Raw genomic sequence first — 22,782 nt, forward strand, 5'->3', positions numbered from 1 at the left:
AAGAACACTGGGGCAACTATACAGTCTACTAAGGGAAAAATGAATTCTACTCTACAGTCCACTAATACATAATTGAACACACAAGAACTCTGTTTTTATGGTGGCATAGTTCACACAATTGAATATGTTATTAATATTGTATGTATTCAAAAATGTAATTAGATACTTGTTCAAAATTGCTGCAGCAATAAGTTAGGATAAATAATACATTCTTATATCAACATTTATTTCATACCAACCTCCCTTTTATTCTGTAAACATTAAAAGACAGGGAATATCATTTTGTCAGTTCTCTGGAATGTCAAGCTAACTAGATGCTCGAAGTTCTGAAAACCTGTCTGATTATTTAAGGAATTTGACTAGAAGTAAACAAGAACATCAGTGATAGAAGAATACCGGAATGAAGTGTTCTTTTCTTTTTGCTTTGGTAAAATTATCTGTGGTGCTGTTTGTCCAGCTGCAAATGCAAAAGTGCTGAAGATAGACTGAGGATAACGGAACTTCATTAGCTGTTTCTTAAATATTTCCACCACTTCAGGACTTACTTCTTCATCAAATGCTACTTTAATTAACTGCATATTAAAGACAGAGCACGTTAGGAACTTACAAAATAAATAAATTTCCAGGATTCAACAAATCAAAAGATTCTAAAACATATTAGCATATTCTTCATACTTAGGCAGTACAATGCACATCAGAAAATACAAATATATGTATGTAGGTATATCTTATTGGTTTTGAGGGATATTATACAGCTCGTTCAATTTTTTACTCGCTTTTAGTATTGATGTTGTAATACTAAGATATTTTCACCATGAAGCATCTGGAATTCTCATAACACCAAACACAAAATATTTTGGGTAATCTACGTGGATGTACTGGCACTACAATATCCACAACATTTAAAGTGCTAGTCACATGGGATAGCTCAGATCAGAAATATTTTATCAGATTTGCTATATATAGGGAAGCAAAATTGGTAATTTACTCTAATAAAGGCAGTAAATTCAGATTTCATATATCAAAACCATTATACTTCCAATATTTAGTTATTCCAATTTTTGCCTCACCTCCAAAAGCATAAAAACAGCTAGTAACAAACAGCTAGTAACAGTGAAATCAGATCCTTGGAAAGTAACTAATCCTGTGCTATTCAACACCGATCTATTTATCCCATTAAAAATGCTTTTTGAAAAGTTATTTAAATACGCATATATATATTTATATCACTCTTAGTCAAAAGATGAGTCAGCTCTGTTGTGAAAAGGAAATTAAAAAAATTAAGAGAGAAAATTGGGAATCTGGAAGATGGCATGAAAGAGCTTGAAGAACACGGAAAAAGTAAACAAAGATGTATTCTAGACCTTTATTTTTGACTGCCTACCTATACACCTTTTGACTGTCTTGTTTGTCTTTGTCACCTAGAAGGTGGATTTCTCCATGTTTGTTTGTTTGTTTTTAATTTCACTTGTTCTGTTCTGTAATTATTTTCCAAATGAAAAAGAATTCCAAATGAGAATGTTGCTCAAAGACCTCCTTAAGAGGAATGCTTGAATGTTCAGGGGTTACACTGATACAAAGTTTCAAAGACATTAAATAGCATCACTGCAGCCAAAACACTCTGAAAGTCTTAATTAATAAACAAAGATAGGGCTTGCTATTTCATACTACATTGAACTCTAGCACTTAGAAAAGGAACAGAAGTAAACTGTTTCCTGATCGTTTTTGTTTTCATAACCTAACACAAAACTATGCTAAACAAAAGCAGGGATGATGTTTGACCAGAATCCAGCACTGAAAGCATTGAGCTATGCCTGCATTTAGCACATCATTGAAGTATGCTAACTATCCTGGTAAAAAAAAATTCTGGAAAATAAAAGTTCTCAGTAAGTCCAGTCAAAAGTCCACAAGAACTTTTTTTTTTTTTTGAGTTGTTTTACTTATTTGTTATTCTGAGTCCTATGCTCTTGAATACGACATTGAAGGATGACTAAATAAATACTGTTTGCTATCTAAGGAACCAGTAAAATACTGACTATGTATTTCATTTTCAGACATTGAAAAGAGACTGTTGTTCTCAATGAAAACACGTCTCTAAAGTTGGCTAACCTGAGGATATATTTCACTTCTTAAGCTCTAAAGTCAGCTTTCGGTCTGTGATATTAAATCCTTTGTTTTCAACTTTCGATCTCTTACGATTTGACCAATGTTAGATTACCACCAATAAGAAACATTTAGGGAAGGCTTAAGAGAATTAATGACCCCTCACTCTTACAAGTCCATCTCCGTCAACTGCTCCACAGCAGATTCTGAGCATTCTGAACACGTTGAGGAAGCCTCTGAAGACAGAATACCTGAATCTGTGCAAAAGTCAAGAGGTTTCACGCAGAAGCCCTTTGGATCTGGCTACTAATGGCTACATTAAAGATTTCTGGAAGGGCAGATTCCAAATGAGACGTACTATGACCCTCCATTACACATTTTTCCAGAAAGCTAGTAAAGTGAGAAGTCTTCCACTGGCCTGCCTGGCCTCTGCTTACCCACATGAAGATATTTTGGACTCAGAATAGCCCTTCACTGGATCCACAGCAGAAAGGTGAGGAAGGGAGAGAAAGAAACCAAACACGAAAACACTAACACTGTTTCAAACGAGCCAAAAAACCAAAAGGAATTTCTATGAGAGGACTACATGTTCTCCACTGACTTTATAGAGCAGGATACTGAACTCTTCACCATTATCAGGGCAAAGTACTGCTCGTAGGTATTTTGAGCTGGCTACCTCACACAACTTCACAAAACTTCCTTTTACCTGAAAGGTAGCTGAAGTGATCTGCAAGCCTTCCTGCATACTTTGCTGCAGCTGGTTTTGTATAGTGATTTTCTTCTCCTTTGTAACAGATGCAATAGGAAAGCTCCGGATCACCGTCTGCTCTCCCACTGAGAACCACAGAATTATAGTATTTATGGATACTTGTTTGATCACAGAATCAGATCTGTTCTGGTCACACTGTACTCTGAGCAGACAGGATTTACAATACACAAAGCAATAGGAAAATAACTGCACATAATTAATTTCACAGAAAATGCTTGAGAAGTTGATAAATCCCCAAGTACCATCTATGATCTGAAGCATTTACTTTTTTGACTTCCTTTCAGTTTGGATGGTTGGAAAAATATTCTCTGAGTTTTTCTGAGTGTTGGAAATGCACCCCAAAAACACGGTTTGGAAAGGGGTCAATGAACATTTCCAAACGTAATTCATGTTCATATTGCATTATGCACCTTATAAATAATGAAAGCTTTATACTGACTTCTTTTCAAATGACAATAAACTTTGAAAGATAAATTTATACTTCTGACAGACAGTTTAATTTGCTTAGAAATGGCAGGTGTCAAAAGATGAAAAACTACCACTTAAAACATATTAAAAGCAATTCTTAATTTATTAATAATAATTTTAAGGACATTACTAACTTAAGATTTTTTTTTTTTTTTTTTTTTTTTTCTTTCCATTTTACACACTTCCAGCAATTGAAAAAAAATTGAAAGTGAAAAAAACTGTCAAATGAAAAGAAGTAAGTACTGGAAGTCACAGATCACAGACAGTACATATGTTGTCTTACTCGAAGAAATAAATTCTAGTTAGGTTAAACGCAAAATAAACATAAAATATTGTCATATCTAGAGTAAAAACCTATAACATAAGATCATACCAATGTGATGACCATGCAAAATAACTCGCAGAGGTAGATGCATTTTGATGTTGATGCTTACATAGATGGACAGGTCAGCTCAAAATTTTATCTATTCAAAGTGACACAGTTTTGTCACTGTTGAGTTTTGCTTACCCAGCTGATCATGAGGAGTGCCTTTAAATATAATTCTGTAGGTAGTAAGGAACAAAGCTCCTTCAGCAGGGAGGATGTGAGGACCTCCAAGCAATCCTCCTGTAGCTTCTTCTCTGCCATCAGGATCCAGTAGCACACGGAGACCTTCACAAACAAATTCTTCTCCTGGCAGTAAAGTTGGTCGTAGAATTTTGGGCTAATGCAAGTAAAATAGTGTAAGTATGATAGGAATACCAGTGTTATACCTCAGCCTAATTGTATTTGGTGTAGAAAGATTCAAAACAAAACTGTTATGAGACTAATTCCAAAGAAGGGAGATGGAGTTTGGACTCAACGAAGAGAACTGGGTCTCAAAAAACAGCGGGTATGCAACAGCTTGTTTATGATCAAAAATTTGGCTCTAATAGCTTTCTAAGTTCATATTTCATGAGACCAAAGCCAAGCACTTTATTTATCACTTGTGGAATTTTTCTTACAATGTTCTGATGTTTCCTTCTAACATTCTGAAGAGGAAAATAAAAGAAAACAAAAAAGATGACTAAACAGCATGATTCTAATACTTTTAAAGAATACAAACATGTTTCATAATACTTGCCTTCTGTATTGGTGGAAGCCTTCTACTCTCACGATGGACAGCCTCCAAAGTCTCTATGTGCATTGCTACAATGCCTGAAAATCAGTAATATCACAAATGAAGTCTGGCATAACATGAAAGAAAAAGTTGCAATCTAATTGGAAATCCAATATTCCAAAATTCTTAAATGTAACCATCAAGGAAATAGTTAGTTGAAATTGAACAGCAATTATAGTCTAGAAAAAAATCCAATCTTCTATGTCCATGGAAGTTGACTGTAACTAAAACGTGTATTTCTTCCATCAGGAAAAAAAAAACAAAACCAAAGGAAAAATGAAAGATTATGAATGCACATTTTCATCACAATTCTTACCTGGTATCATGCAATGAAGACCTTTGATGTGATCCTGTGTAACTCCGCTCTCTGTGCAAACCTTGTCAATAAATCTGGTGATGAAGCGTACAACTGCATTTGCAACGTCATTGTTCTCAGAGTCCTCAAACCCACTTTCAGTGTCATAACTCTCTGCAACACTGCCTGCAATACTATGGACATAAAAAAAAAAAGAAATTTCAGAAGTGAACAATTCAGCTAGTAAATGTATCTGATACCTGGGTAGGACACATCTAAACGGTATCTTTTTCTGAAAACATACACTGGTGCCAAAAATTACACTGTATTCCCTCCACCATTAACAATATCAGACTGCATGACAATAAAGGAGACTTTTTACTCCATGAATCTAGTGCAGTGCAGTCAACAATGAAAAAAAAAGCATCACTTGCCTAGAAGCTTTTCTCTCTTCTCTTTGTCATTAAGTTATGTAAGCTATTTACAACCCATGATAAAACAGAAATAGATACTTTGGTTACATACACAAGGATAAATTCAATGAGTATTACTGTTGAAGAATAAAGCATTCAAAAGCAAAAATAACCTCAGTGTTTTTGTGCATCAGCTAGAAAATACAAGCAAGTCAGTAGGAGATGTACTTCGACCATCTGAAAATACTCCCCAAAACAGCTGTGCCAGTCAAATCCATGCATTGTAACATATGCCACATACATACTATACATACATACACAGTCTACATACTGATCAGATCCTAATGCTTGATTTTAGAAGTGCTTCGTCAGCAGAAAAAGTTGCAATAGGGAGTTTGAGACCCAGAGCTTATTTACATCATGTCAGAGGCCTCATACAGCGTTCTATAAGTTCATCAAGTGGGAAACTTGACTGATCATAGTTGATAATAAAGACAGTAAATAGAAAGGGAAGAAGTCTTGCTATGAAATCCGGATTTGTATGCTAAGTAATTCTCCTTATACTCCTCCTGCCTCCTTAGTATTCTAACATTTTCTCCAGTGATATAGCCATCTTTCTGACCAAATGTCTTTCCTGAAGCTGCAACAGCACAAAAACTGTGACCTCGAGGATGTTATACATCTGCTTTCATGAGCGCAGGTTCATGAGGGTTTTTTTTTCCAAGTTACAGAAAAACAAACGGTCTCTCTCATCACACACTAGTGTCTGCCTTCAACAGTCACATTAGTAGACTAAAATTCTTACTGAAGTGATAACATTCTTACATTCCCTTAAATGGCAGCAATTTAGTCTAGATAGAGTTCTATCATTTGAGAGGAATCATGTTAGGTTTCTACTCTCCTTAATTAATTATCTAGAAATAATAATCTTGAAGAGATTGTATGCAGGGTATGTCCTGAAAACTAGTATGTTCTCAAAAATAGTGCCCCATCATGGTGGATTACCAGTGAATGTGTGTACCCACCTGTTTGTGACAATACTGTTGCTTCCACTCTCCCAGTCACCAGTAGCTGATGCTCTCAATAACTTGTTCTTACTTGTATCTAGTGGCACTAGCAAGTAGACCATGAGGTTAGCAAAATGAATTGCCTGACTGAAAACTGTACTTTCCTCATTCTGGACTAGCTCCTGTTGAGTTTGTTTATTAAGAGTTGGCCACAGTCGCAACTGCTCCGCAGCCAGATCCATTGCTGTCTTATCGTGGTCTGGACCTACGGAATTTTTCTCCTAGAAAACATACAAATACACACTAAGCTAAGACTCAGAAACAACGTTTAGTCAAAACAATGTTTAGTCAAAATTTTTTAAATTAAATTGTTCCTTTAAATTCTTCTATTATTTAAATTACATATTTATTTATAAAGAAAAAGCAAGTAGCAACATGCAATAGGATTTAACAAAGGTATAATTACAGCATTGTGAAGGACTGAAGGTAGCTTACTGAAATGCAGAACTAGCATAGCATGATGTGAACATTTCTAACTCAGTAACATAATCTCTTTCTAGATTTTTTAATACTACACTATCTTTTATGTTTCTTCAGAGTAGTTTAATGATTTTAATATAACCACTCTCCTTAATGTTTCTACTTAGCTCATATAACAATCAACATTAATCAGATGCAGCTGATTACTGGATGCGTGTGATATTCTCCCAATTTTGAGGATGTCCAGGGTGAGACAAGCTTTTACATGAACAGTTTCCAGATCAGCTGAAACATTCATGCTTTTGCAGGTTGGAGACCAACTCTAGCATTTGCTTGGAGCCAAGTAGGTAGATAGCATGTATCCAAACTACAATGCAGCCTGACAGAACTAGAATTAAAAAATCTGGCTGCTGATACAAATGAAATAACACCTGCTCTTAATTATTAAAGAACACAGTATACTACTAATGTTTTTTCTTCATACTAGGTAAAGTTCAGCTAATTTGACAAACACATGAGAGAGTTTAAGAAAAAAGTTCTTAAAAAGCAGACAAAGGTCCATCAACAGACACCAGTCTAGGGTTTGGTAACAATCTAATGCTACACCTTTAAGTGTGGTAAAAATGATACAAAAAGTGGTGGTACATAAAAATCATAAAGGCAACAAGGGGAGATTCAGGTGTTTGCATATTAGCAAAATAAAGCATCTTTTTTCTTCAGAAAATTATGTGCAAACAACATATTTACATTAAAGTTCATAGAATCATAGAATCACAAGGTTGGAAAAGACCTATAAGATCATTTAGTCCAAGCTGATATTCTAAAAGTGAAATATTTATTTTCAGAAGAGTATAAGTAAATATTTAGACATTTTCTTCATCCACGTTGAGACTTTCCAGGTCAAAACAGGTTTAACTGGGACATTAACTAATAGTACAGCTTTTTATTCCTTGATATTTAATATATTCTCCTACCTTTTGTCTAGGTTGTACGGCATGGTTGTCTTCTTTGGCTGTAAGGTAGAGGGAACGAACTTGATTTTGCACATTGCTATAAAAGGTGGTTTCCCAAAACTGCTGGTTAGTCCAGATCGGATGGTCCTGTACACATGTGTAAGCAAACTGACTAACTCCAGGTGCTAATTTCTGAAAGACAGAAAGACAGACAAAATACTGCTATTATTTTGTTTTGTTTAATGCCTATGACATGAGTACTGAAAAATTCATCAGATCAGTTGCACACAGTGAAACATGCAGCACATCTCATCTTGTGTACTACAGTATAGGAATGAGAAATTATCTCCATTTTTGTGCCCTTGAAGAAATTAATGTACAGGAAGCTTGTATATAAGCCTAATGCATGGTGATTCACAGTAGAAAAATGAGACTGGCGGGGGGAAGGGGGATTATGTGATAATAATACAGAACACAATTCTAATATATTTTCCTAATCAGTAAATTACACCATTGTAGTCCTACGCCAAATAACTTAGTATTAAAACATATGAAAATTGCTTATCATTTTATCTAAAAGTTGGAATTACACCAATGAAACTTTAAGTGTGCAGGGCAGCTGAGTCCTTCCAATAAGGCTGCATTGGTTGCAATAGCAAAAGATCAGATAAATCATTAATTACCACAATGCCTGACACAAATTCGGTTCCTGAAAGAGTACTAAGGGGAGACATTCCTGAAGTCACAGGTGTCTGGATCCTACACTAAGGTTTCAAACAAAAGCAGAATTGTTGCACTATCAATACTCAGTATGAGCACATCCTTTTTTCAAGTAGGTCTGTTTAATTAAGTGGTGCCGGTCTTTCAGCAAGTTGCTTAATATTACCGACAACCATATACAAGGAAAGGAAATTTATTTCAAGGACTCCAGTTATGAAGAATGCAATCTTATACAGCATGTTCTTTCTCTCTGATAAAGTCCACATAATTGAGTTGTATACTGCGCATAGGAAAGAAGCATGTAATGTAAATATCTGCTTCTTTCTACAGTAGAACTGAAGAATTTAGTTCATTACTGGACATTAAACTTAATGACCTTCACTCTCAAAATACTACACCTACCAAAGCGTACTCTAGAAGTAGAATTGACTTTAATGTTCACATTGTAATACAATTTATTCTAGAGCATAAATACTACTTCATTTCACATTTATAACTGTACAATTGTACCATCAGCCACTACATATGATCCTCTTTAGTAAGCCCTGGGAACACTCAGGTGGAAGGCTAGAAAATTGTTATTGAAAATTTCAAAAGTCTGGTTTACAGATTTCTGGTTTTGCAATTCTTTGAACTGTTTTCCACGCTATGCTTTTCCAAGTACAACATGAACTGAAAGTCCTGATCATGTGCCATTTATTCATTCCCAATCGAAGACAAGGCCCTTTGAAATGGTATGTTTGAAGAAATGATTTGTTACATGCTATTAAAAATTAGCCAATTGAAATATATTCTTGGAATTAATCAGCAAAAACTGATAAATTTTATTTCATCAAGTACAATTGCATCAAAATTCCATAACAACTTCTTCAAAAAACTGCCTATGTGGAAGATGCAAATCACATTAAATGAGGTTTTTGTTATTCCATACAGGCTGAAACATAAGATGTTTGTTTAGACTGGACTCCCAGGTTTCAGTTGTGATGCAGCTCATGGCAGCTCACAGGAAATGGAATCAGATGGTATAGTAATAGCTCCCAGCTTTGAAGTAGCTGTTAAATCACAGAACAGAACAGCACAGATAGTCTCCTAGTGATCACAGTGTGGTCAAGGTAGGAAGGGCTCTCTGCAGTTTGTCTGGCCCAGCCCCCTGCTTAAGCAGGACCACACAGAACAGGCTGCCCAGGCCCATGTCCAGGTGGCTTCTGAAGATCTCTAGCAGTGGAGACTCCACAACCCCTTGGGCATCCTGTGCAGTGCCCTGTCACTACCAACCCCTGCAGTAAAGAAGCATTCCACAGTGTTCAGAGAGAACCTCCTGTCTTCCAGTTTGTGCCCGCTGCCTCTTGCTCTGGCACAAGGAACCACCAAAAAGAGCCTGGCTCTGTCCTCTCTGCACCCTCTCTACAGCTACTTACACACTTTGATGAGATCCATCATCCTCCCCCCTACAAACACCAAGCTTCCTCGTCTCCAGACTGAACAGCCCCAGCTCCCTCAGCCCTCTTCCAAGTGTGAGATACTCCAGCCCCTTCATCATCTCTGTGCCCCTTCACAGGACATCCTCCAGTAGTTTCCTGTCTCTTCTTAGGCTGAGGAGCCCAGAACTGAACACAGTACTCCAAGCCTGGCCTTGCTGTATCTGAAAGTTTGAATGGAAGTTTAGAATCATTACTGTAGGTCAATATGAAGTGCTCCAGAAATAAAAATGAAGCAAATGATTTTCACATAGGTCTGAATATGACAGAAAAGCTAAGGGCTTCTTAGACGCTCCTCCTTCATTCATGATTTAAAACCACTAACAGCCATGTATAAATCACAATTTTTAAAGGACGGAGATTTATGTTCAAGTATAGTGACATAAATCAGTACTGACAGTTAACTTCTAGACATAAAAATAGTCTGTTTACAAAAGGATGAAAGAAAATCCATTAAAAGGCTAAATTGTCATAAATAATATGATGATGAGAGGGATCTCATCACCTGCTGAAAGTGTTGAAATAAATGGCAAAACCTAGTAGTGGCCAGAACACTGAATCAAAGTCAGCTCAGCTCTGCCAATTATTTTGGGCAAAATTGCTTTGGATTTTCACCATGTTTCCATTAATTTATTTGTGAAAAAGCAGTATGAATACCAACCTTAAGAAGTACATGGCTGCTCCTAGGCAGTCAAAATCCCTGCATTAAAATATTCTTGGTACAAATAGAAGCATTCCATGAAGCTTTAAGCATATATAATACTCTCTACTCTGAGAGTGCTTAGTCAGCCTAGAATGGAAACTAATCTACTATGTCAGACAGGCCCCAGTGTTTACTGTTGCATTGAAATAAATTTGCACAGGACTTCTCTGATTAAAGTAAGACAGAATTTCAGTGTTTTCTATCAAGCAATGCTAAACATATAACATGAATCTTCACCTACCTTTCCATTGGACAACTGAGCTATACTGGCATGTATAGTTACTTTCTCCCTATCCTAATAATTAATTGCTGCCAGACAGGATGAATGTATGAGGCAGCAAAAAAATTTCCTACTTGTAAAGGAGTACTTAAGGACTTAAAGTAAAAAACTTCCCAGAAGAAATAATTTAAAAAAAAAAATAGTTCTGAACAGAAAAAGTCCTTTATCTAAAGCAGTCTGCATGAGCATTGAGGTGTAAGTTGCAATAGCACCCAGAAAACGAGTTATATTCTTCTAAGTACTCCGACTTCTCTCAAAAGACTAAAGGTACTTAAACAACAACAAAAGCCCACCCCTCCCAGCTGCAATACATATGAAACAAATGTCACACATATAAAAATAATGAATTACATCCTGCAGTCTGAGGAAATACAAGATAGACTTGGGACTTTCTATGTGTGACTATATGCAACTTCCTGCCATCAGGCATTATATCTGCATTACTCCCAGAAGCAAGATAGTATCTGCCTAGATGTTTTTCTCCATTTCCTGGCACTGGATACTTCTAGTTCAGAAAATGATACTCGCAGAGCTCCCAGAAGAACTGTGAGGTTCAGGTGCTCAAACAGCTTGTTTATGACATTACACTATTTAGATTGACTGTTTCTGGGAGGAAAAAAAGAAAAAAGAAAAAGGAAAAAAAAAGCATACTTTACACTGACAATAGTTCATTCATCACTATCTGCTACATCACACAAGATTAAAGAAGAAAGCATGTTTATTCTAGCACAGCAAAGGATAGAGTTCTTCATTACAAAATTGGAAAAAGTGTTAAAAAATCAGAAGACAAAAACAGACTACGAATATACCTGAGACTGCTCTTTTCTCACAGGTATTCCCTAAGATTTCACTGCCTGTCTCTTGAAGGAGCAAACTCAAGAGCACAGTATTTCCAGAACACTGACCTTTAGAAGTAAACACCATTTCCAACTCGTTTGTATTCTGGGCTATCAATTTAGATATTTTTGATGAGCAAAGGAAGGGAGATTGGAAAAGAGTTTGCTGATCATTGTAAATAAAAACTCCCTCCTCTGCTCTTCAAGGAGTACAGTTTATGTGCCTGACTTCAGGGAGAAAGATATTGCAATCACTCGCCAATCTTCTGTGCATACCACAGGAAAGCACTCTCTCTATATTGTAGGTAGTATTCTTCCTGGAAATCTGCAAGTATAAATTTTTATAGATCATTCAGGATACAGCAAGACAGCTATTTGGAAGTGTTACTCTGCATCTCAGAGCTGTTTATTCAGTCAATTACCATGCCATGATTAGGTACCACTAACCGCAGGCAACACGATGCCCCTCCTCAAGATGACATTAACAAGTTCTGCATATAAACAGATTCTACAACCCAGACTGATATTCACATGTCTGCTGTACTCGCACAGACACCTGACTCATTCCAAAGACTTCTAAGAAGCGCAGAGGACCACACTACATAGTCTGACCTGTAGGAGTGAGGTTTATTTATATATTAACTTCTCTTACAACACTGCACCACATCATGCATGTATCAATATTCAACACAGCATACAAATATCAAAGCCAGCATCAGTGCACATAATTATGTCTTCAAGCGTGACTGAGTGCTACATGAGTAATAGTAAAAAATACATATTTCAATTCAATAAATGGCTTTCTCACTTGGTCTAAAATATAAAACGAAATATAAAAAAAAATCAAACTAAAATGTGGGGAAAGGATACAAAAAGCGTAAGTAAGAATTATTATGTTTCCTTTCTTCTTATTACGTTGGAAAACAAAGACATAAAATGTCAGATCAAGCATCTTCTCCAATTCCCCAATCTCAGAAACATCAAATAAAACAATCTGCCACCTCTCCCACCTTCAGAAAGTCCCCAAACAGGATTGTACACTTATTAATTTCTACTTTAAAATATGAGTGAGCAGCAAGTGATTCATCAGACTACTAATCTACTATTTCACCACGAAAAATAAAGGAAGTCCAGTTCACTTGTAACTCAGCGCTACCTAATCACATGTGGGCACAGTGAACCAGCAGAGGGCAATAGAATTCTAGAATTTTGCTAAATTGGGATGTAATTCTGGATGGAGTTTTACTTATTGCATACGTTTTCTGGTAAAAGTGACTTAAGCATCTAAAAGTATATTGTCCTTAATCAGAAGCTGCTAAAGATTACATATAATTTACTATATATTACTTAAAGCCTAACAGAGTATTTCAAATTATCTATATGGATGTATCAAGACAGACGTATGCTACCACCAAGGTACATGTAAAACTGAATAATATACAGCAACATACTTCTTTCTCCAAAGAGGCAACAGTAAGATTTACAAAGTTCTGCTATACAGAGATCACAAAAAATAAAATAAAATCATCAAAAAGTATGGATGTTCAGAAGGTGTAAAAAAAAACCAAAAACACCCAAAACCAAACAAACTAAAACCATCCAACCACATCATTTTGGAATTTCACCATTCTAAGTAAGGTACGATTCCAAGCGGATAACATGCTGATTCATTTTCTTTGCCAACAGAGAACATATCACATTACTTTTTTTCTTAATTCTGATTTCATAACAGAGATTACGATGATTTTGTTCTCCAAGGTTTAGTTCTATTACATAAATGACAGATTTCACAAATTCACAGCTGCAGTGTTGAATCTTGAATCAGTCTTCAGAGTTTTTCAAATTGTGACATAGCTTTTTGAAATTGATTAAAATTTCACCATAGTCCTTTGGCATCAGGTGACTCAGCAGATAGTCTGAATCCGTGTGACTGCATTTATCACCCCGGGAAATCCCAAATCCTCTCCAAAGAATCTGAATTATTGGTGTCCTGACACGAAACTTAAAAGCCCAGTTAACAGAGCATCTATTTATACTGAGAAGGGGAATAAAGTAATCAATTTTAAATCCTTTTAGCCACATCCACTTTAAAGTGTTGATCTCTAGTACAGAAAATTCACAGCACAACAGACAATGTACAGAAATGTATGAGCATTTACCTCCCTCACCACCTGTAAGCATTTGCTGTTTTCTGGAAATATAAAATACTAATATCTGAGCCACAACAAATAATTATGCCCTAATGAAATTGATATCACTAAAATCAAAGAATTGTATTTTCATGTAGGAATGCAGGTTTCGTTCTCCTGGACATTAGTTACAGAGAACTGAAACGGAACTTGCAGATATAGAAAAAGAATGGGACTCAGTTACTTCAGACTGATGTTTCTTCAAGATCAGAAACTTTAATGGAGATTTTAATTAAACTACCAGAAATTCTTCTGCAGTGAAAATTCTAAACGAAGAAATATTTATATAAGGCTATAATATCTCCTGGAATTAATAATAATGTAAAGGGATGTGCTATGACTAATATTGTTATGGGCAAACCAAACCAGAATTCGTGTCATTGGTAGAAAATGACTTCAAGTGGAATCAGAAACAGTTATAAATTATGTAAGCCAATGCTTGTGACATTGCAACGGAAAGGCTCCTGTTTGTCTGTTTGTTCTAAGAGATAGTAGATCAGTTCCCCAGTAACAGAACTAAGCACTTACTGCAATATTTATCTTCACTTTTTATTTTATTTAGGGGAAGGGGAAGGAATGTTTTTTTCCTTCTTTTTTTTTTTTTTTTTTTTTTCTTTTTTTTTTCCGACCAACTACTTCCTGCCATAAACCACTGAGGAAGACAGCAAAGTTCCCTTCATGTTGGTCATGATGTTATCATTCTGGGAAAGCAAGCTTCTTCAAGAGAGAGAAGTTGAAGTAATTCAGTAATTCTCTTCCAAAATTCCTTATAAAGACAAACTTAAAAAAAAAATAAAAATTGTGCAGCCTCTCCCATAAATGTGCTGAAGAATCACATTACATTTTCCTGTTTTACATTTTCCAGGTTTTTTTTCACATAAAAATAGCTATGAACTTCAGATATGTGCTACCTGTAAAGACAAAAAAGTCTGTTCTGCAGATATCTATCCATTCAAAAACAAAGTATCCAAAGTAAAATATTAAGGGTCAGCGACATGTTGACATTAATGATGCTGCAAAACCAGTTAACCACGGCTAAGAAGAGCCCCTAGATTCCTGCCTTAATTTAAAAATAATGATTGCTTTTTACACAACTAATTGGCTGAATTATAATCTTTACATGCAAGGATCTTCTTACGAACGTAATAAGAACACTTGGCTGGGAGAGTGTTTGGAAACATTGACAGAACTTTGACCACCATGTCCCACTTTCTTCAAGGATCACACTCAAATTCATGAGCACCTACCAAGCACATACATTATAATCCTTCAAAATTCAGTAAAATACTGCTTTTGTGTCACATCCATAAACTAATAGAGTACTACATCTTCCTTGCTGTGCCTTAAGCCATTTGACTTCATGTATTAATACTTACTTCAAATTTGCATCATAAACCCATAAGGATCCTCTTAAGGATCATTACCTTTGTGTTATTTGGCATGAAAGACCAGTTAGGGCTCCTAGATTTTCCAGCAATGCAAATGATTCTAATATACACATTCAATAATATTGTAAACAACTCTTAATATTTTGCCTGTCAGCTTATGTGCAAGATGACTAATATCTCTGAATGAAGATTTGTTATACAAGATGATAGATGGAAAAGCAATTGACATATTTAATTCAGATTTTTAAACACAGCTTATATTGCAAACATATTGCATGGTGGTTTTGCTCAAATCCAGAAGTCTAGGAACTGACCTGATCCTAACGCTTAAACAGCTATTTCCTCCTTACAAAATATACCTCACCTGAAAGGAATAAAACCCACTTCTAGTTCTGCAAAACGATGCCTGTATATCATGACACTGTACATTTTCCCCTTTCATTACCACTGTCTCTCCTTACAAGCCATATTGGTATAAGGAGCTGAAACATTGTAGTGTTTGCTCATATGAAGAAGCTCTGTTAATAAGATAGCTTTCACTTTTGGATTTTGCTGTTAATACATGGTTCTTTTGACACATCTTCATTAGAAGTACTGCAGAAAAAGATTTCTTCTATCTCATGTGATTAATTACACTACTGTCTGCATACATTTTCTTCTTTGTGGTTCTGTCTCTTACATAGAATCTGCTATATCATACAGGTACGTTCTAGCTGTTTTTAAACATGAGACTTAAAATATATTTTCATTTAAGTAATCACTAATAGAAATCATGAGAATGGATTAAAAAAGAGTAAGGACTCTACTAAAAATGATGTTATTTAATACAGTTTCAGTCATGAAAAAATTCACATGGACTAAGATACCATCAGAACTGGCAGAACAGAGACAGAAGAGGAAAATTAATGGAAGATGACAAAACTTCTTGCCAGAATAATAAAGGAGGTCTATCAAGATGGGAGTTTCCTAAACTAAAGCCAGCACAATTCAAGAGTGGAGAACGCTAAAGTAAAAGTGGTTTCACCCCAAGCACATCAGAGTAAGATGTAGAAGGAAAAACAGCAGTTAGAAGTAAGGATGAAAATCTATCAAGTACTGAAAGCTAACACCCTACAGAAATTTTTTAGCCTTGTAGAAAGCTAAGCAGTAATTACTGCTGCATGTAAGTATTACCTGGGCCAACTACAGATGAGCAAGAACACAAGTTAAGAATGACAACTCATGATAAGTGTTAAAAAAAAAAGAACACAAGAATTTTGCTTTTCAAAATCAACTATCATCCACTAACCATACACAATTTCATGGTATTTATACAAATCCTAAAATAAAAATTTATATATATGTAATTTAGTGTAATGTAACAAATATTATTACCAAATTTTACACGTTCTTTTTTTTTTAAGCATACCATTGGGTCAATACTCCCCAGACTCTTCCAGCTGATACCCACTGTAAGATTTGCCTGATAAAGACACAAAAATGGAACTGATTCCCACATCAGCCTTTCATCATGCAGTTTCTCTGACTTTGTAGCTGATGCTGAACAAGAGACAGAACATTCCCAATTATGATGCTTCTGTTACATAATTAACTTGGAATCAAGTGTCTCTTGGAAAGAGTTTGATCGCAAAATACAGAATATGATAAACTACTCTGAAGTTCTCTAGTACTGCCTCTTCCATCTTTACAGAATGCTCTTGCAACTGATAGATTTTTTAGAAGTAATTCTATCAATTCTACTTTCTTCTCTATAGGGAAAGGCGTAGGTATATGGAATACAAATGCTAAATGGGCAGACATGCCTGAGAACATTTAAGCCAAAACCTGCAGATTTCACTGAGCCCTGTTCCACACAGTATTCCTCTATTGTATATTGTAGAATGTAATTAGCATCCATAACCAATTGAAATTTTACTCAAAATTTGGCAATTTACAAGCATAAAAAAAAAAAAAAGAAGAAAAATCAATCCTAGTCTCCAACACTTCCCAGAAGGATCAGACTGGAGAACATCACTTTAGTTGAAAAGGAAGGGATCACAGGAGAAGCAGGCTGACTGAGGCTTGGAATAGTACTGGGGAAGAGACACTTTGCTCACTCTTCCTGCTCTCCAGTGGACAGGGTGAAACCGGTGCTTACAAAAAATCATTGCTCTTGCAGCACACCGAACCTTCAAGAAATACAGCACGGTCTGCTCTACAACTGGCCACCTTATAAAGAGACATAACTGAAATGGCATATCCAAATTTTGTGAATTTGACAAGGCCAATTATACAAGGCCAAGCTGCATTCCTTCAGGCAGTAACAAAATGAAATCAAAATTAAGATATATCCTTTTTGTCTTGCCACACAGAGAAAAAGAACTCTTTACTGTACCAATACAGAATAGTACATTTCTATCTTATTACACACAGAGAGAAATGAGTGCATGCCAAACAAGCATGGGCCATCTGTACCCCAAACGTACATGGAAAAATTCATGTATAAGTACATTTTATTTATATTGTTTCAATTTTAAACAAAATTCCAACAGTGTTACTAATAGTAAACTAAAACCTTTCTCTAACCCAGAAGAAAAAATGTTTGTTTTTGTGACGTTAACAGTACACATTAAAAAGTCCACTGTCACTGATGAGTCACATTTTGCTCATGTCTAATATTTAAAACATTTTTAAAGAGCATTGTGACCATTTTTTGTAGAAAAATTCAAGTCTTTCTAGTGACCAAAAAAATGTAACAGTCCTGATTTCTTGTCTATTTAACCCTGACAGCTCTGAGTTAGACTACTTCTGTGATCGAATCCTATCTCATCAAGCTTTACAACAGGTCAATCACCAGGCTTCAAGAGTAGGAATCCTGAAATTTCAGTAGACATCCCAAGACTTGACTGGATGCTGCATGCAGTAACGTTTCTCGTTGTTTTGATTAGATACATGTAGAAACACCCCAAACTAACCTCTGTGTAAGCAAAACCATCAGGATATGGATAAAACCTGACATGTGACACAAGCATGTTCCTAACTTTATACATTTAATTCTTTATTTATAGCTACATTTCATTCTTTATTATATATATTTTTACTGTTTTCCCAAGAATATTTTTAAATACCTGAAGACTAGAGCTTTACTACTTCATCACAGCCTTCTAGAACCTTAAAGCATCACCTCTAGGAATATATTTCCTTTTCTACTCAGTTTCTTGGTTTCATTTGCTGCACTCACATGGAAACACATCTCTCTTTTCATTTAGGCCTCTCAAACAATTGGTGTCTGCACTGTGTGCACCCATGTAAGTAAACCTACTTAGGAAGAACAAGTAATTGTTGCATTGGTGCTTTCTTTTATGTCAGGTAACAAAATGAATGCATATTTTGAAACTTAACATTCCAGATGCACAACAGTCCTCAATCAACAGAATTGTGACACTGTGGAACTTCCTTTTATTATTTTAAGTGACAGGAATTACATTAACAATTAAATGTTGTAACAGAACCCCATCATGATTTCCCATAATAATTCATAATAATAGCAAATAGGGATGATGATATAACTATTTAATTGATATAAATCTACATATGTGTCCTTAGGCTTTCTTAATGCTAACTTTAACTGGAATCCAGTTGAGAAGTAACATCAATGAAACACAATAAATCTATCCCTGGCTACCAAGAACACTGTGTATTTTCAATGTGGCCATATGAAATAATATTTAATACGCTTCTGGCACTAAGCATGGTGTTCTGATAACAAGAACATCAGTAAAAACAAGTGCATACTTCCAAGCACTACTTCACAATTTTTGGAAAGGATGAAAACAATTGCACTTACAACAGAAGCAAGACATTTTTGCATATTGAAGCAGAAGTATTGTAAAACCTGTACTTTGCCTATAGAAAAATGAAATACAGCTTAAGCATGTATGATGAATGTATGTATAAACAACACTGTACATGCTAATTTAGTGAAATAGACAAGCAATTCATTAGAAAAAGCCATGGCATAGTTTGATTATGCGTATGTACCAGCTTTGTCAGAATGTTCTTTTAATAAAAAACAATTTATTCCCCTCAAATGATTTGAATTTCAGTTTGGATCTTCCTATGGACTTATCACTTATCAGACAGAACAGTAATATGCCTTGTTAAACAGCTTTTACCAGTGTAGGATTTCTATTTAAAAAAAAATCCAGCAAACAGAAGACTATAAACTGTTTAGCAATATGTTACAAAGCAGGAAGGCCAAGGGAAAAAAAGATGCAGCAGGATTTGATAGGATTTATTCCCAAAACAGGGAAAGAGGAACATTAGTTTCATTTAACTGTAGAATGAGAATCCCTCCAAAAGACCATAAAGGAAAATTTGAAGGGGGTTAAAGAATGTTAATCGTATTTCTTAATCTAAGAATATTCATACAGATCATTGCTCCTATGCAGCTTCATCTCAGGTATAACATACTCATACTCAAGGATGAAATACTGAAAACCTCTGCAGAAACTGAAAAATGCTTCCAAAAGTTTCGCTTTGACTCAAATTCCAAATTAAACATGTAAACTGTTAATTTTAACTAGCCACTATAAAGTTTGTCTACAGATCTTATGCTTTGAAAAACACATCAGTTTGTGTTTAGTATGAATAACTTAGTTTTATACCAAAATAAGTACTTCTGCCAAACAATTGTATCTAATGGGACATACCAAAGGGGACCATCACTGAACCTGAGGATTAGATCTGGGAAAAACAAAATTCTTTTTCTATTATGCATTAACAGCTGGCTTTTGCAAGCAACAGTCAGGTTACTTTATTTTTTCAGTTCAGGTCTGGAACATTAAAAAATCATCATGCTATTTACATCCGGGGTCTCACAACTTCTGAAAGTATAATTTCAGTTAAACAGTAAGTAGGGGACTAGTTCATTACACAGAAGATTTCAGTGAACTTTTTGTGAGAGAAGTTGTGCAAGATCTCAGTACTTCTACTGAAACTTAGAAGCATACAGAAGAAATTATTCTACATTCAATGCAGCTTGCCTTCTCCTTGATTATGAGATTAAAACTTGACTAATTTTATTTCAGTATCCATGATACTAAGCATGCATCTCTCATTTTTACTTTCCTCCATTTAACAATATAAAAACATAAAAAAACAGGAGCACTTTTTAATGAAGTTACTGAGAACTTACCCTATAGAAAGCAGTTGTCAGGGGTAGCAAGGCTGCAGCAACGCTATATTCTTCTGATGATGAGCAATCCTTCAAGAGAAACACATGAAGAAAATAAGCAAAATCATTTTCAATTTCATGTGTAGCATAAGTTCATTTCAACTTTAGGTAGTCCCTCCATTTTTCTTAGGTGTAATTAATACTTTAATCAGTTGGTATAACATAAGACAAACATAGATGGGTGGGTGTGTGTACGCATACATATTGTGCCTCAATCTCTTCTAGATGGCTACTGCCAAGATTTTTCAAATTTAAGGAATTTATTAGCAGTGTTCTCCGTTCCCATGCCTGAAAGACAAGTTCATCAACAAAATTTACATATAGACATATTATTCATTCAGGAAACAATAAAAACGTAGCTTGCTTCCATTCTGGTCCACAGAACATCTGTACATTTTTTAAAAGAGAAATGATGCGACGACCAAAGAACGTACTTCCAAAAAGTGTATACAAAGAAAGGAACATTTATTAAATATGAAATAATCACCTCTGCAGACTCTACAGAAGCTTGGCATAACATAAACTTTAAAAGAAGATGAAAACCTACTCTGTTCACAATCTCAGAATACCTCATTCAACATCCAAGTGTGTCATTTGTGCCCCTCTAGGCTAAAAGTGGCATGCCAAAGTAAATCAGCTAGTAATTGCACTGATAAAAATAGTGATCTTATGACGGAAGCCTTTTAAGAAATTAGATTTGGAATGCAATCTAATATTTTGAAAAACAAACTGCTTGATTTTTTAAGACTTTAAAAACAGAACAAAAATATTCAGTAAGTTAGAAAAAATATACTACTTTTTCTTTTTTTTCTTTACTAGTTTTTTTTTTTTTAATTAGCTCTTTTTGCCAACCCTGAGAAACACAACAACACGCATTCTTTTACATGACAAACGTAGCACCACTGTGCCCCTGAACGATGAATGGGAAAACAACATTTCCATTTGAACAACTCGTGAATATTTTGAATATTCCCTCCTGCAGTGGGTACTGTTCAACACAAATTACTCTTCTATTAGTTCTATGTAACATATGATAAAATTACAAAATTGAAATATCGCACTTTTTCCTCTGTCAGAGTTTTCATTTATGCCTTCATCTCACCATATTCACTCCCTGGAGTTCTTTAAAAAGAAAAACCTGGCAACTCTGATAGCAGAAATATAAAATACACGTTGCAGGAACAATCATAAGTGGTTGGCTACCCTGCACATAGCAGGGGGGTTGAAACTAGATGATCATTGTGGTCCATTTCAACCCAGGCCATTCTATGACTCTATGATCATTAGGATGTTACTTTTAGTCCCCTCAGCGCTACTTTTCAAAAGGCTGGTGAGTGATCATGGAATGCAGGTTTAAAACAGTAAACTCACAACTAGACTGTTCTTAATTTACTGTTCTTACTTTACTGTTCATTACTTTAGAAGTCCATTTCGTCCTTTCCAGTAACAAATACTTAATATTTTGTTGATAAAGCTAGCCTAAACAAAGTATCACTGGCCATACACAAATACAGGAACCGTTAGAATATTACTTACATATCTGTTTAGAAAAAGCATACAATAGATTCATAGATGAGAAGCTTTATTTCTGTACAGACTCATTGAAGGCTTTATCTTGTCTAACTTGGTATGAATGGATACATGCTAACCGTGCATGGAAAACAAACGGTGTGCAGACTTTATAACTCATTCCAGTCCGGTAGAGAAAAACAGTAAGAAAAGTAGACACTGAGAAATGCGATGTATGTTTTAACAGTGCTTGTCAGTATTCTGTAAATACCCAAAATCTGTTTATAGACTCCTTTTAATTAGATGTCCAAACAGCAACAATGAAGGACATTGCCGCAGCTGCATTTCATTCTCAATTTCTGCATTATTTTCTATTGCTAAAGATAGGCCCAATCAGCACATGAAACTTGTAGGTTAACACAAGGATATGTTAGAATTAGAATGAAAATGCCAAATCTAAAATCAGACTTTACAGCATTCAAAAGTACTCCAAAATTTTTAAGGAAATACATTACCCTATTTCTGTAAGTGCTCTGTCATAACCAGTTACCAAACAATCCATCCTGATTGTTTCAAGATATCTACTTAATCCTTCAGCTCAAATTATTTGTAAGGGTTTTGGCTTTTACCCAAAACATACATAAAAATATTTTTATTAAAACTGAGCAATGCATCTTCACCTAGAGAGCATCCAATATTCCAAGAGCTAACATATGTCTCAAAGATATATATCACCACCACACAAACAACATCGTGTATTATTTTTCCATTCCTTCTTGCAAGTATGAAATTCTCCACATACTCCGTGTCAGCAGTACCCCCTGGACTTGTAGTATG

General features: G+C 35.3%; 1 protein-coding gene across 9 annotated transcripts in view; it reads right to left on the reverse strand.

Moving 5' to 3' along the window:
• The window catches only part of SBF2 (SET binding factor 2), a 237,207-nt gene that overhangs the window by 46,905 nt on the left and 167,520 nt on the right, over positions 1 to 22,782 (reverse strand). For all 9 annotated transcript variants that reach the window (XM_042881903.1, XM_042881905.1, XM_042881904.1 and 6 more), the window contains exons 17-24: positions 20,398 to 20,466; positions 7,649 to 7,819; positions 6,213 to 6,475; positions 4,796 to 4,968; positions 4,444 to 4,517; positions 3,849 to 4,044; positions 2,810 to 2,937; positions 397 to 572 (exon numbers count right to left, since the gene is read on the reverse strand). In XM_042881903.1, the coding sequence (XP_042737837.1) occupies positions 397 to 572; positions 2,810 to 2,937; positions 3,849 to 4,044; positions 4,444 to 4,517; positions 4,796 to 4,968; positions 6,213 to 6,475; positions 7,649 to 7,819; positions 20,398 to 20,466 (1,250 nt within the window). The remainder of the gene's footprint in view (positions 1 to 396; positions 573 to 2,809; positions 2,938 to 3,848; positions 4,045 to 4,443; positions 4,518 to 4,795; positions 4,969 to 6,212; positions 6,476 to 7,648; positions 7,820 to 20,397; positions 20,467 to 22,782) is intronic.

Source organism: Lagopus leucura, unplaced genomic scaffold, assembly GCF_019238085.1.
Source record: "Lagopus leucura isolate 7727_CA_CO unplaced genomic scaffold, USGS_WTPT01 Super-Scaffold_100033, whole genome shotgun sequence".
NCBI classification, from domain to species: Eukaryota; Metazoa; Chordata; class Aves; order Galliformes; family Phasianidae; genus Lagopus; species Lagopus leucura.